Here is a 14263-nt window from a genome sequence, read left to right as displayed (position 1 = left end):
GGAAAGTCCCTGCGTGCAATAAAGAAACTCATGTAGGTGCCGTGGGATCAACTAGTATACTGAAATCTGCACATTTGTCATTTTTTTAAAAAATAAAAATGTTTATTTACTCCAGCAGGAACAACAATCACACACAAAGACACCAAAATGCCTAGAAATCAGTTTAATAAGAAATATATGAAACCATAGGGGAGAAACATCAACGCCATTTTGGGTACAATGAAAAAGGCAAAAACAAATGAAAAGGTGCTCTATATTAATCATACAATTCAACATGAAAAGACTTTATTCCTCTCTTTCAGTTCATTCAATTACCGTTATGGCATAGTAAGTTCCAGAACAGTAAGGTCTACACACAGAGACCCTGTCTCAAATTTTTTTTTTAAAAAAAGTCTTTTGGATTCTACTAGCAAACAGTTCAACAGTCGTCAAAGTCCATCTTTACCAGAACTTTTAAAAAGAAAGAAGCTTAGAAATAAACTTGACAGACAAATCCTTGACCTTAGCTGAACATTTTAAGATCTTGCTCTGAGAAATGAAAGAGCCAGTGTCCATGGTTGAACACGCTCTGTTCACACAACAAACAGCATTAGAATGTCATCTCTCTTAACATTGTTTTATATGTCCAGCACATTCCAATACGAGTTTTATAGAAACTGATAAGATTATTCTACAAACATAGAGAGGATAAAGTTATCGGTGCTATGGTTTATGGAGTCATACTGTGAAATGTCTTCCATGGGCTCGTGTGTGATACACTTGCTCTCAGGTGACAGGGATGTTTTGGAGGTTATGGAAGCTTCAGCAGGTGAGACCTAGCCAGAGGAAGTGGGTCACCAGACGTGGCATCTTACAGGGTCTCTTACCTCTGCTCCCCTCCTGCCTCCTGTCCATCACAAGGTGAAGAATGTCCTCCACCACAAACACTATGATAGTCTCAAGTACGTGGGGCCAAGCAAACATGGACTGAAGCCCCCGAGATCATGCGTCAGAATAAAACATTCTTCCCTCGAGTGGTGTGTATGTGTTTAGTGTTGTGGATCAGTGCAGATGCAGGCATAGGAAATGACAGTGGCTGAAGTGCTTGCTGTGCAAGCATGAGGATGAGTTTGAATCTTTAGAATCTGTGTACATCTGGATGCAGTAGAGCATCCGTCTGTGATTCTAGTGCTTCTCTGAGAAGATGGAGGTAGAGATAGGAGAATCCCCAGGAGCTTTTGGCCAGATAACTTGGTGAATAAAACTAAGAGACCATGTTTAAGACAAGGGAAAAGGCAGGGATCAAAGCTTGAGACTGTCCCCTAGCCCCTACACATCACATGCATGTGCACTCACACACACTAAAGTCTTTAGAGAATAAACATTTTTAAATACATGAACAAATGGACTGAGATGTGTTTCAACTTTTATATAACTGGGTGCATAACTGGGTCAGGGGCAGATGCTATCACACGTATGTGGAAGTCAGGGGACAGCATCCTGATTGAACTCGGGTCATCAGGCTTCATGAGCAGGTGCCTTTACCTGCTGGTCCATCTCATTAGTCGTAAAATCGTTTTTATAAATGCTGAGCTTCTGTTTTGGGGACGTGGAAATTTTGAATAGAAATATTTTTTAAAGATAAATGATTGATCTCTTTTCCCGTTGGTTCTACCTTTTGTTTCCAGCAAGCCCTTTCCCCTGTTTAACCGGTGCATCCCTCAGACCCCCGAGTGCTATTCCTTATTTGCATCAGTCTTGATAAATGATGCTGACGCTCTCCATCGAATTCTAAGTGGAATAATGGCGGGAAGAGACACCATCCTCGGCCTGTGTGTCTTCACATTCGGTAATTCTCCGTTCATCTTATTTACTAACTGATTACGGAAGGCCGAATTTTCTAGCACTCCAGTACATTGTGTAATGAGAACCAGCGTCTTTGACTTAAATATTGAGCTTATATTTGTTCGAAGGTTCAAGTATGAACGGGGGCAATAGGAAGGAAGAGTAGTTAGTTGGCTGTCAGCCAAGAAGCTGCCCTGCATGGCCGCTTTCTGCATTGGCCATGTAAAGCACAAGCATCCGGGGTGCCAGACACCAGTTCTGCTGCCCAGTTCTGTGCCTTCCACTTGTCAGTCTAGGAGATCAAAGTCCTCTGGCTGGGGAAAGGAAGGAGTGTGTGTCCATGATAGCGTCAGATGCGATGTCCGGGTGCCCAGCTCTGATGGAGCCCCACCTGCTTTGAGCAAAGGCCTGCTCCCTTGTTTGTTTGGGGAAGCAGCTGCCCACACTTGACCCTGTGGCTTCCATGCTGTGTTTCACCTTGCTGAGGTTAAGAGCCAATTTCCTGTCTGAAGAGGTTAAAGCCATGCAGTCTGGGACAAATGTTGTAGGTCGCTACCTCCACCCTTTCCGGGAGCAGGCCTCCCACCTCCAAGCTGAAGAGAATTTTTGGTCAGTCATCAATGTATTCCTGCTTGTTTAAAAAAGTTGCTTAGTAGCTTGGTAAGGGTGGTGCAAGCCTTTAACCCCAGCACTTAGGAGGCAGAGGCAGGTGGATCTCTGTAAGTTCAAGGTCAGCCTGGTCTATAGAGTGAGTTCTGGGATAGCTAGGGCTACACAAAGAAACTCTATCTTGAAAAATCCAAATAAAAGGAAAAACAAAGTTAGAACTACGTAGCCCAGCATAAAAGACAAAAGACTGAAGTATGATAAAATTTTAAATAGTTAATTTGGACTTGTAAGAAAAAAACTATGTCTGAAAACAATGTGTGGAACAACACATTTATTTATTCATTACTTGTTTATCTTTATTTAAACTTGAGAAGAAAGCGTTTTCAGGCCCTACTTACCAAGGCTGACTTGTGTCACAGGCCTAGGGGGGGAGCCTGGATTTAGTTTGCCATGTTTGTATTTGGTAGGTTTCCCAAGCTACTTGGTTATTGGGTAAGCCTGTCAGTTCTCACTTTTCTGGACTCACTCATCACAATTTTATGTTTAGCGTCCTTCCTACCCCCTACCTCCCTTGCGCCTTGCTACCTTCAAGCCTCATGTGCAATGCTTCCCTTTCCAGCCTTGTCTCTGGCCATGATGCTCACTTTCCGATTCATCTCCACGCTTTTGGTCCATATTATCATTTCGTTGGTTATTTTGGGATTGCTGTGTAAGTATTTCGACTCTTTTTGAGTAAATGGAACATCTTTCCAGTAAGTATAGAATTTAAAGTTTGGGGGTTTTGTCTTGTTTTGTTATGATTTTTAACTAACAAGAGTCTTAGATGGGCATACAATCTAGCCCCATCATTTTAATAAGAGGAAAAATATGGCCCAGGGAGGACAATCGGAGTTGCTTCTGCCTCCCAAGGAGTGTTAATACCCAATGTATTCTTGATTCTACCTATTGTGTAGTTCTGAGACAAGCCTGCCAACTGAGTGACCCTGGAGCCCATAATACTGGGATGAGTTCAGAGCTCAGTGCTTGAGTCTTGCACACAGCCCTATATTCAATTCCCTGCAGTGCAGATAAACAAACAACAAAACAAAAAATATTTTATTAGTACTTATATACATTGTAAGGAAGAATTCCAGCTGGCCATTAGTCCTACCACTGGGGAGGCAGAGGCAGATGAATGAATATCTGTGAGTTCGAGGCCAGCCTGGTCCACACAGAAAGTTCCACGGCGTCCAGGAGATAGAGAGATTCTGTCTCAATCTTTCTTTTCTCTCATTTTGGAGGATTTATTCTGTGCTACATTTACCCTGTGTGCACATGAGAACCCATGGGTGTCACACAAAGGCTCTGGTCCGTCTGAAGAGCAAGGCTGAAAAGGAGCAGAGACCAGGGGACCCTTGTTGACCCCTCTGACCCCTCTTTTCCTTACAATGAGTTGTAACTGTCTCCAGGAGTTTTGAGGAAGAACATAGAGATCTATTTTTTAACTGATATAGGGCATTTTCATTTTGAATGACCAATATGACGGCGGTGTTTTATCCCTTTGAATATTTCATTCTGCTCTCAGGCAGCCACACAGGGCCCTGGATTCCTGTGTCAGCCTTTCCAACTCTATGACGAGACACCTGAGCAAGTCACTTAAAGAGAGATTGGATTGGGCTCACAGTTTTGGAGGTTTCAATCCAAAGTCACTAGGTTCCCTTGTTCCGAGCCTGTAGCAATATTCTCCTGGTGGAGGTGCACGACAGCCTAAAGCTGATTATTACCTCAAGGTCACTAAGTCATAGAGTTAGGGTCCCCTATGCCTCCTGAGAACACGACTCTCATAACCCACTTCCTTCAAGTAGATCCTACCTAACGTTTCTTCTGCCTCCCGATAGCGCCGAGGCTAGATCCAGCCAGGGGTCTAAACTTCAACACATGAGCTTCTGCGGGACATTTCAGTTCTAAATCACAGCAAGTTCTGGCCACTGTGACTAGAGAAGGCTATTTCATCCATCTCCCCGTTTATGATCAGTAGACAACTCTGACCTCCCTAGAGTTACAACCGTGATGATTTAAGGTCAGGCTTTCATCTAGAGGCAGGTGTTTATAGTGTGAGTGTATCTTCACAGTGGAACTCTGATAACACGATTTCCATGGGCTGTGTAATGGCACACCTTTGTGGGTAAGGGGCCAACATCCAGTCCCCCACATCCAGGAGCTTTCGCCAGCAGACCCTATGTGAATACTATAGACTTTAGACTCTAATGCTCTTCCTCTCACCATTCTGTTTGGTACCATGCTTTCCTGATTATGCTCAGACTCATCCTGCAGACTAGGTCTCTGTGTCTGCTAAAGACCAGTAGCTACCTGGAGTTAACAGGTCCTCTGCAGGCTAACCTGGCTTTGCCCAGATCATCCAGAGAGAAGTGATGGGTTCCAAAGTATTTGGAGAATTAGGACCTACTGTGTGAACAGGATCACTGGGTCAGAAATGGCTGGACTTGGTATGGGCATCACTCTGTGTGTGTGTGTGTGTGTGTGTGTGTGTGTGTGTGTGTGTGTGTAGAGAAGAGTGGCTAATCTCAGTACACATGCCAAGCCTGCGCTCACTTTGTTTTCCAGTTGTCTGCGGCGTCTTATGGTGGTTGTATTACGACTACACCAACGACCTCAGCACAGAATTGGACACAGAAAGGGAGAATATGAAGTGCATGCTGGCCTTTGCCATCATTACGACAGTCGTGACGGTAAGACAAGCCCTTCCAAAAGCTAATTGAGTAACCGCCATCAGCTCTGAATCCAGGTTACTGAATTCCAGCCAATAACAACTCGGATATTCCAGAAGACTTACTACTCCAGAGGTCACCTAAGGGAAAACGGTTTAAGGAGAGTGTTGAGGTCAAGGAACCTGTGGTGCGAGACAGGCAATGACAAAGAAAACCAAGAAGCTTGACCAGGAAGAGACTAGTACAGAAGGCGGGATGAGGCAGGGGTGAAGGGCGGAGGTTTCCTTAATCTGGGAGACTTACAACTATTTCTATCTAGAGAGGGGAGACCCCGTCAAGCTGGCATAGCAAGTAACACTCCTTTTATGTCACCTTCATATGCTCTTGCTTATTTGCACCCCATCTCTGGGTGTGTGGCATGGAGGGAAAAATAGAAGATTTTCCCCCTGCCCTTTGAAGAGCCTATTCTCACATTCAAACTCAGACTGGCTCCTTTCGGAAGGGTTTAGGCCTTGTTCGCTATTGTGGCCTCAGGCTCTCACACAGGGGGCTCAGTTAGTGATTAGGACTTTATCTATTCAGTTATAAGAGAAGTAATGGATATCTTCAAAGAGAGCTGCTTGGTGCCAGCTCAACAGTTTGCTCTCAGCCCCACCCAGTGCCTCTCTGCCCTGCAGTGGTTCACTCTGACCTCTTCCTCCACAGGCGGTTCTCCTCGTCTTGATTTTCACCCTCAGAAAGAGAATGAAATCGACAGTCGAGCTTCTCCGCGTCACAAATCAAGCCATCAGCAGCTGTCCGTCCCTGCTGTTCCAGCCCCTGTGGACGTTTGCCGCCCTCGTCTTCTTCTGGGTCCTCTGGGTGGCTGTGTTGCTGAGCCTGGGGACTGCTGGTAGGTGTCACCATTATAGAACTGTCAGCCCGTCCCTGTGAGTGCAAAATCTCTTGTGCAACCAGGGGTGTCTGAGGATGACAGTGGTGGAGCCAGCGGCTCTGCCATGTCTCTTTTATGTTGGCTTTGGGGAAGCTGGGTTTCATGGGTTAGTAATGTCAGTCAGGGTTGGAAACTTAGGTAAGACTAATATGAACCAAAGCCCATAGAAAGGCTACTGTTAGATGCCTTCAGGTTTACTGCTGGAGACTATAGCTCAGTGAGCAGAGCGCTTCCCTAGCAGGCACGAAACCCTGGGTTTCAACCCCCCAGCACCTCACAAATTGAGCGAAGTGGCACGTGCTTGTAAAAATAAGCATTCCGGAAGTAGAGGCAGGAAAATCAGAAGTTCAAGGTCATCCTTGGCTACCATTCTCAAGAGTTAAGCCAGAAAATGAAAGACGCAGTAAGTCATGGGCTGATAATCAGGCAGCAAAGATCAACCACGGCTCGCTGACTGCGGAGCTCTCTCGAATGGCACATACACACTTGTGCGAGCAGAAAGGCTGGAAATTGCCAGAACATCAGAAACAGATCAGTGCAGGTTGAGAGAATACCAGGAGAGGGCCTGGTCTTGGGCAAGAAGAAAAAGCCCTGTCCTGAGAGTTGAAGGTGACATCATGGAGTTATGGCCCAAAGCTGATTTGGGATTGAACTGCTAACTTGGTACCCTATGACATTCTCCTCCATGGGCTCAGCAACAGAACATTGATGGCCTCAGTCACAGGACCCAGAGTTAAGGCGGGGAGGCAGGTCTTTCTTTGGTTGAAGGTAGCCTGTTTTTCCACAGCCACCTCGTAGGACCATGTGTCAGGGTATGATCGTTCTCTGTTAGTGTAAGAGCCCAGTGGGCACGGATGAGAGGAATCTCAGGGAAGGAAAAGAAATCTGGGTGTCTAGAACTGAATGTAGCTCCCCAGGTAAGCTGATCTTTGCCTTCACAGTGGAGCGGGTACCACAAAGAGCTGCCCCATCCCACCCAGCTGTCCTCCAGGGTCATGGACTCCCTAGGGCCACCTGAGCCTCCTTTCCACACACTCACGGGCTGCCCAAGAGCACAGAGTCCCCTTTGTTCCCCAAGACCTCTTCATCCAGTGTCAGTGGCTTGGCTCCAGGCCAAGCGGGCCAGCAACTGCATCGATTCTTGACTCTAGGAAGATGCTCCAGCTGTGCCTGTGAGAACGGGGAGTGGCTTCCACATCTTGGGAAAGGATGCTTGCCAGAGAGAGGATGCAGGTGGACAGTGCACAGTGACTCTTGGTGTCATTTAATGTCCTCTCGGACCGTGATATAAGAGGACAGGATCTCTGACCTAGAGTGGAGTTGTATGAGTGTCGTGAGGGGGTATCCTCAGCAGGTAAAGATCTGTGAGTTTTCTTTGGGGACTAATGATCGAATACGTTAATAATTTAGTGTGCAAAATTATAGTGAACTTTGGTGGTTCATCTTTTCTCACATGAACTGTTTCTCTAATGACCTCATTAATCTATTAACTAGTCCACAGGTTTTGAGGATCATCCCAGCAGCGTATATGACCTCCTGGCTGCAGTAACATCTCTTAGCCTATTGGGACCCGTCTATTAGTTCTAATCTGGTGAAATAAAGAGCCTGACGTGGTGGTGTATACATGTCACTCCAGTACCTGGGAGGCTACAGCTAGAGGGTCAGGAGTGCAAGGTCTGGGCTACAAAGAGAGACCTTGTCTTTACAACCAAAGTCAAAACAAAACAAACAGCGAATATCGTAGTTACTAAGGAATCCAGCATGCACCATCAGTGAATAGAAAAGAGCCCAATGTTCTGGGCAGAGAGTGGTCACTAAGGTGGTCTAGAAGCCCAGCATGGAGAATAATAGAAAAGGCCCATTTGGAGGGTGGAGGGTACCCACTTCCAGGTCCATATGGTAGCAGAAAGGACAGTTACAGCCATGTACACAGTGCACTTGAAACAGGCACTGACCTGGGCTTGGAGAGGAGGCAGCGTGCTCAGACAGGGCTTCCCATCCAAGGACCCAGGGTCCAGACTGCTTCAGATTTCCTGAGGAATCAATTCCCTGTGCTGTCCGTGAGAGGCTGGGCTGGAGGAGAGCTTTGCCTATTCAAATGAAGGACCATATGTTGTTGATGTTAGAAATTAGCACTGACTAAGGAATATCTCACACCAACCTCAGCCGTGTGCAGTATTTGCCACCCCTCTGCTGTGCATGGTGGATTTGAGAGCTTAGGAACAAAGAAAATTATCAGGGATCTAGAAGGTAAGTGAAGTTATTTCACTGGATCTGCTGATGTTCAACCTTGTCTTGGGAACAGAATGAGAAAGTGAAGAGAGACTACAGGTGGATTTTTTCTGTCCCGCCAGCCCACTCCCAAATAACCACATGGAGACTTATCGTTAATTATGAAAGCTCGGCTGATGGCTTAGACTTGATTCTAACTAGCTTTTATGACTTAAATTAACTCATTTCTATTAAATTACTTTCCCGTGGTTTTATTACCTCACCTCCATAGTATCCATCCTTGTCACTTTGCGTCTTATGGATCTCCTTATTGCTTTACCCTTCTTCTTCTTTTCTTCTTCTTCTTCTTCTTCTTCTTCTTCTTCTTCTTCTTCTTCTTCTTCTTCTTCTTCTTCTTCTTTTTCTTCTTCTCAGAATCCTCTATGCCCTGAAAATACTGCCTAGCTCTTGGTCATTCAGCTTTTTATTAAGTCAAACACAGTGACACATATTCACACAGTGTAAAGGAATATTCTACAACATGAGACCGCAATAGCCCTTGCTTTTTGGAAGTTCAGGTCATTTCACTGCTGCAGAGAAAAGATGACCTCATGCATCGCTCTGTGCCTTGCTCCACTGTGATCTGACCTAGAATCCACTTCCATTCCCAACTCTCACCCCAGCTCTCCACCCCAAACTGCTTCAGAAGCTAGCTAGGCATTCTTAAAAATTGCTTTCAGTATTCTATTTCTTGGATGATTGTCTACAAATTCCTTGGTCATGTACTCTTAAATATGTCTTGGGTATTGTTTTCATATTCTTCCTTCTTTCAACAAATACTTATTATCTGCCTATTATGTGCTCATCTCTGGAGAAGTATGGTGCCTACTATGTGCTTTGAGTACTTGAAATATAGCAGGAAGCAAGCCAGTAGCCCCTCCCGTTCTCCAGCAAGAGGGGTAAGTATGTCATATGTCTCAAGGTTCTCAATACGGCAGGAAAAAACAATGTGTTGCCATTTAGTTAAGGAGTCTATTGCTGTGATAAAACACCATGACCAAGAGCAACTTAAGGAGGAAAGGGCTTATTTAGTGTAGGCTTCCACACCACAGCCCAATGTTGAAGGAAGTCAGGGCAGGAACTCAAACAGGGCAGGAACCTGGAGGCAGAAGTTGATGCAGGAACCATAGAGGAGTGTTGCTTACTGGCTTGCTTGGCCTGTTTTCCTAGAGCACCAGGCCTGGAGTGGTACCTCCCATGGTGAGGTGGGATCTCACACATTAATAATCAATCAAGAAAAATGCACCCACAGGCAAATCTGGTGGGAGCGTTTTTTCTCAGTTGAGATTCTACCGCTGCTTGGGGGACCAGTCTCCAGCAGCACAGGGCTTTGGCAGGAATCCACGGAGTTGGGGAGGCTAAACTTTTCTATCTGAGGGGGGTTAGGGAAAAAGGCACTCACAAATTCTCTCGATGGTTTCCTTCTTTATTTTTTCTCTTCTTTGTTCTCTATCTCTATCTCATGTTGTTTTACAGTTTTTCCACCCCGACAGAATCTCCCAGGCAGTCCAGAGTCAAAACAGCTGTGTTCCATTTCTCAAGCAAATGATTATAGGGAAAACATGTTTTTCATCTCCCTCACATAATCAAACACTTTATGGATTACAGGTGAAAAACAATTATCCCAAGAACCCACATGCATTCATACCCAAGCAACTCGTTATAGATTAACCGTGTGGCAATCAAGATATTTTTGTCAGGTCTTTTACGGGCAGGCTGCATTTTGTAGTTACAGCGAACGTGTCAATTGCTTTATTACTTATCTCGAAAGTTACTCTTGTGAGAAATCTTAAAGAAATCACAAACCTAAACTTTTTCATAAAAAAAGAATTAGTCAGCTCTACTTTAAAACCTTAGGGTATATACCTATTCGTTAGTAGATTTTACATCAGGAGATTGAGGACATAAATGGGTATAAGGAATTAATTGTCACCTTTGGTCATCAACCAAACCTGCCAGGGTGAGAACGTCAGCCAGTAATAACCGGGTTGCTTTGTTCTTGTTCCCTGACCTTGAAGAGTTCCACTTTCTACCGAGTGCCTTTCTGAACCTTTAGATTGTCTTCTTGGGTTTTTCACCTCAAAGCTATTTGACCAAAACATCTTAGTCTAACTTCGTTGTTTTCAGAGCTTTGTTTCAGCTCTGATGCACTCTGGGACCCATGAACGCGTCTCCCGACGTTAAGGTTAAAAGATTTTAAACCAGTCGGGCTATTGGGATTCAACTGTCAAGTCATTAACTTGAGCTACAATCTATGCAGCTCCTTAGATGAGACTCACAGACAGACCTTGGATGTGAATAATATCCTCGTATTTATTTTTATTCATCAAAACTCTGTATAAGTTTTCATTATTATTATCATCAGACTAGACAGTACAGCTTAGGGAGGGGTCATCTTCTTGACAATCCGCAGGTAAAAAATGCCCAGTAGAATGGGCTGTTTCCAAGAGATAAATACACTATATTACAGGCAGTGGAGATCTCCCCCCATCCACTCACACCATGCTAGAGTCCAGAGAAAGAGAGCCGCAGCAAACATGTAAGGGCACAGCAGAAGCAAAAGACATTCCAGGGTCTGTAGTTCCGAGGCCTTGCCTAAACGAGACTGGTCCATCAGAGGATTCCTTACTGCTGGGCTCACACCTGAACTTCAACAGCAACCTGCTGCTTCTCTGGACCGCCCATAGCAAGATTCCCCCATTAAGATGAGTCTAGCTTGTGCCACACTGTTGTCAAACTAGCCAGCACAGCTATTACCCACTGAGGAGAGGGGCATGTTTGCTCTTTCTGTCTCTTGGCTCAGGGTGCTAGCTGAATGGGTAGCTATCTACTGGACATTAAAGACAATGACATTTTCCTCTTGTTTTCACTAATTGCCTGTAACCAGAGCAGAGGCAGAAGCCAGGTTGGGGGTCAGAAGGCCACAGAGTCAGTAGGACCCATGAGCCATTTTTTTAGAAAAGCTCCAAGAAGGGGGCTGGAGAGATGGCTCAGCAGTTGAAAGCATTGCCTGCTCTTCCAAAGGTCCTGAGTTCAATTCCCAGCAACCACATAGTGGCTTACAACCATCTGTAATAAGGTCTGGAGCCCTCTTCTGGCCTGCAGGCATACATGTAGACAGAATATATACAGAACATTGTATACATAATAAATAAATAAATAAATATTTTTTTAAAAAAAGAAAGAAAAGCTCCAAGAAAATACACAGAACATTCTAGGAAACTGAGTTTTTTCCAGTTTGAAACGGGAACATTTCAATGTGAAGATGCCCTAGAAGGCCGAGGCTTAGCTCAGTTGTAGAACACGTGCTTAGATTTGCTCTGGAAAATAACTAACCGGGCTCTGGAGATGAGGAAGGGGAGCATAGGGGGCTGACAGTGAAGACTGGGGGTGGGTGGCAGGAATGGCATTTTGGGAAAGGGTTTCCAGGGCACGGGAGTGGTTCCAGGGCTAAGCCAAAGACAACGAACTCAGCTTGGGTGTCTTACAGAACCTCGGAGGTCAGGCTATTGTGATTGTAGATAAGCGGGGAGGGGGCCGTGCCTGGAGAAAAGTCAGAGGAAAGGAATTGGAAGGATCTGGTGTGGATGGCTAATCTGGAGGGATCTGACTGTGAAAGAGAGCCGAGGAAGTGGTCCAGAATAGATTGTTTTAATGGAGAAGAGCTAAGAATGGCTCAGGAAAGGGAGTATTTTGCTGGAGAAGAACAGACTTGCGAGGACACAATCTCAAGTGTGTGGGATCTAATGGCAGGGTTGGCCTCAGCCTCAGGGGCAGCTTTACCCTCCCAAGGGCCAAGGTGAAATTCTGGTCACTCCGATAAGCATGGGCGGGGGCAGGCACGCAGAGAGGTCTTCCGATTGCCTCATTTTTCTTAGAGCAACAGGAAGTGAACCTGTTGGCTCTGTGGTTGGCGGAGAGATTATAAAGCAGTTGTCCAGAAGACGAGCTGCGCGATCCAGCAAGGTCCCCTGAAGTCCCTCGGACTCTCAGAGGCGGGATCTTCTGGTTGTCTGTGCAGCTGCCATTTCTCCTCCTAATAGCCAATATCCATCAAAATGCCAGTGTGCCGTAGGTGTTCCGTAAGAGTTTGGTTTCAGCCTTGGAACCATATAACCTATAAGTCATGTGTAGTTAACCGTGCGTCACGTGTTTTCCTTAGCTCCGTATCCATTGATTACATTTGCCAGTAGTGGCTACTTGTGTCGCATTTAGAGTCAGGATGAGATGGAGTCACAGGAGTGTGAGAAGTAGCATTACCATCCTCAGATAAGAACCTTTTAGAAGGTTCCATGGTTTGCTTGCTGTTGGTCTGTGACTCCAGGGGATCGTGCCTGCACCAACAAGGCCCATCCAGCAGAGGGCAGTCCTGCATGCATAAGCGGGCTTGCCCCACCCTCAGGCTCTGGAACACTGTGAAGGTCCTTCTGCTCCCAGGCTTTTGCCCTCCAGCCACAATGCCTGATCCTTTAGGAGGCTAGCTTAAAGCAGTGGTCCTCTTGCCGTGATTTCCTCCCGGGTGGCATTTGGCATCATATGGAGGTATTTTGAATGATCATAAATGTGGGGTCGAGGCAAAGCATGCCCCTAAATGCCCACAAACGGATCGAACAATCACTATACTCTACACGACAATATCTGCTCCAAAATGCCAACAAGTGCATTGAGACGCTAGACAATCCTCTCTCAGTGAACATCTGTAAACAGCTCAAAAAAGCCAATACAGAGGAACAACAAATAAAGAGGTAGCTTTAGGAAATAGAGAGATGGCTCCCTGGGTCAAAGCACTTGCTGTGTGAGCTTACAGCCTGCATTTGGATCCCCGGAATCTACATAAAAGCTCGACATGGTAGTACAAATCTCTATAATCCCAACATGCTATAGGAAAAGGGAGGAGACAGACAAAGCTCCTGAAGTTTGTGAGCCAGCTAACCTGGTTTATGCAGCAGTAAAGAGTCCGTATCAAACCAGACGGAAAGGCAAGGACCAAGATCTGAAGGTTGTCCTCTGACTGCCACATGCATGGCGTGGCATGTGTGCCCCCCACCCACACACATGAGCACATCCAATTGCCTGCACACATGGCACATGGGTTGAGGAGGGGAGATTCAGCACTTCAACCCATAGAAATCTGTCAAAAATAGCCTCTTGGTTTTGCTTCTTTGGAGGATGTCGAGTCTTTGAGGACCAAGTGGATCTTGATTTACCACTTCAGAGGCTCCGCTTGGTGACTATTGTCACCAGCGTGGCAAGCTAGGAAATGTGCAGCCATGACCATGGAGGGCAGCCAAGAGGGCAGATTGACCTCTCACCATCCACACCGGCCTCTGTCTGTGTGAGAAAAGAGATGCCACCAACGCTGTTTGTGAATAGTCTCCACCTCTGAATCATAATTGTAATATGAATTCTAGTTGTTTACTTCATAAGAAGAACCCAGAGTCAGATATAGGGGTTGATGCTGAAGATCAGAGAAGCAGAGCGGCCAGCCACTAGAGTTCTTACCTAGACCAATGCTCAGACCAAAAGAGTGGTCCTGTCCTCAGACTGTGTCTTGTACATCCTCAGACTGACTGCATACTCAGACTGCTCTGAGCTCCTGTCTCTTCCTGCCTTCTATTCCTCTCTCCCCCCAGCCATATCACTCCTGTCTCCACTCCCTAGTGCTGGGACTAAAGGTGTGGGATCACCTTTGTGTGAACTCTGTTTCTTCTAGACTGGGTCAATTTCGTGTAGCCCAGGGTGGTCTTGAACTAACAGAGATCCCTTTGCCTCTGTCTCCTGAGTCCTAAGATTAAAGGTGTGTGCCGCCACTGCCTGGTCTCTAGTGGCTTAGCTCTGCACTCTGATCTTCAGGCAAGCTTTATTTGTTAAAAACACAAACAAAATATCACCAGACATAATTTGCTGCTGGGACTCA

General features: G+C 45.7%; 1 protein-coding gene across 2 annotated transcripts in view; it reads left to right on the top strand.

The window, feature by feature from the left end:
• The window catches only part of Slc44a3 (solute carrier family 44 member 3), a 66793-nt gene that overhangs the window by 11216 nt on the left and 41314 nt on the right, over positions 1-14263 (top strand). For both annotated transcript variants that reach the window (XM_050134256.1, XM_050134177.1), the window contains exons 6-9: positions 1668-1828; positions 3053-3142; positions 5038-5162; positions 5847-6033. In XM_050134256.1, the coding sequence (XP_049990213.1) occupies positions 1668-1828; positions 3053-3142; positions 5038-5162; positions 5847-6033 (563 nt within the window). The remainder of the gene's footprint in view (positions 1-1667; positions 1829-3052; positions 3143-5037; positions 5163-5846; positions 6034-14263) is intronic.

This window comes from Alexandromys fortis, unplaced genomic scaffold (assembly GCF_014885135.2).
Source record: "Alexandromys fortis isolate MF-2015 unplaced genomic scaffold, M_Fortis_MF-2015_v1.1 scaffold_19, whole genome shotgun sequence".
In the NCBI taxonomy this organism is placed as follows: Eukaryota; Metazoa; Chordata; class Mammalia; order Rodentia; family Cricetidae; genus Alexandromys; species Alexandromys fortis.
This window is presented reverse-complemented; position numbering and strand designations above follow the sequence as displayed.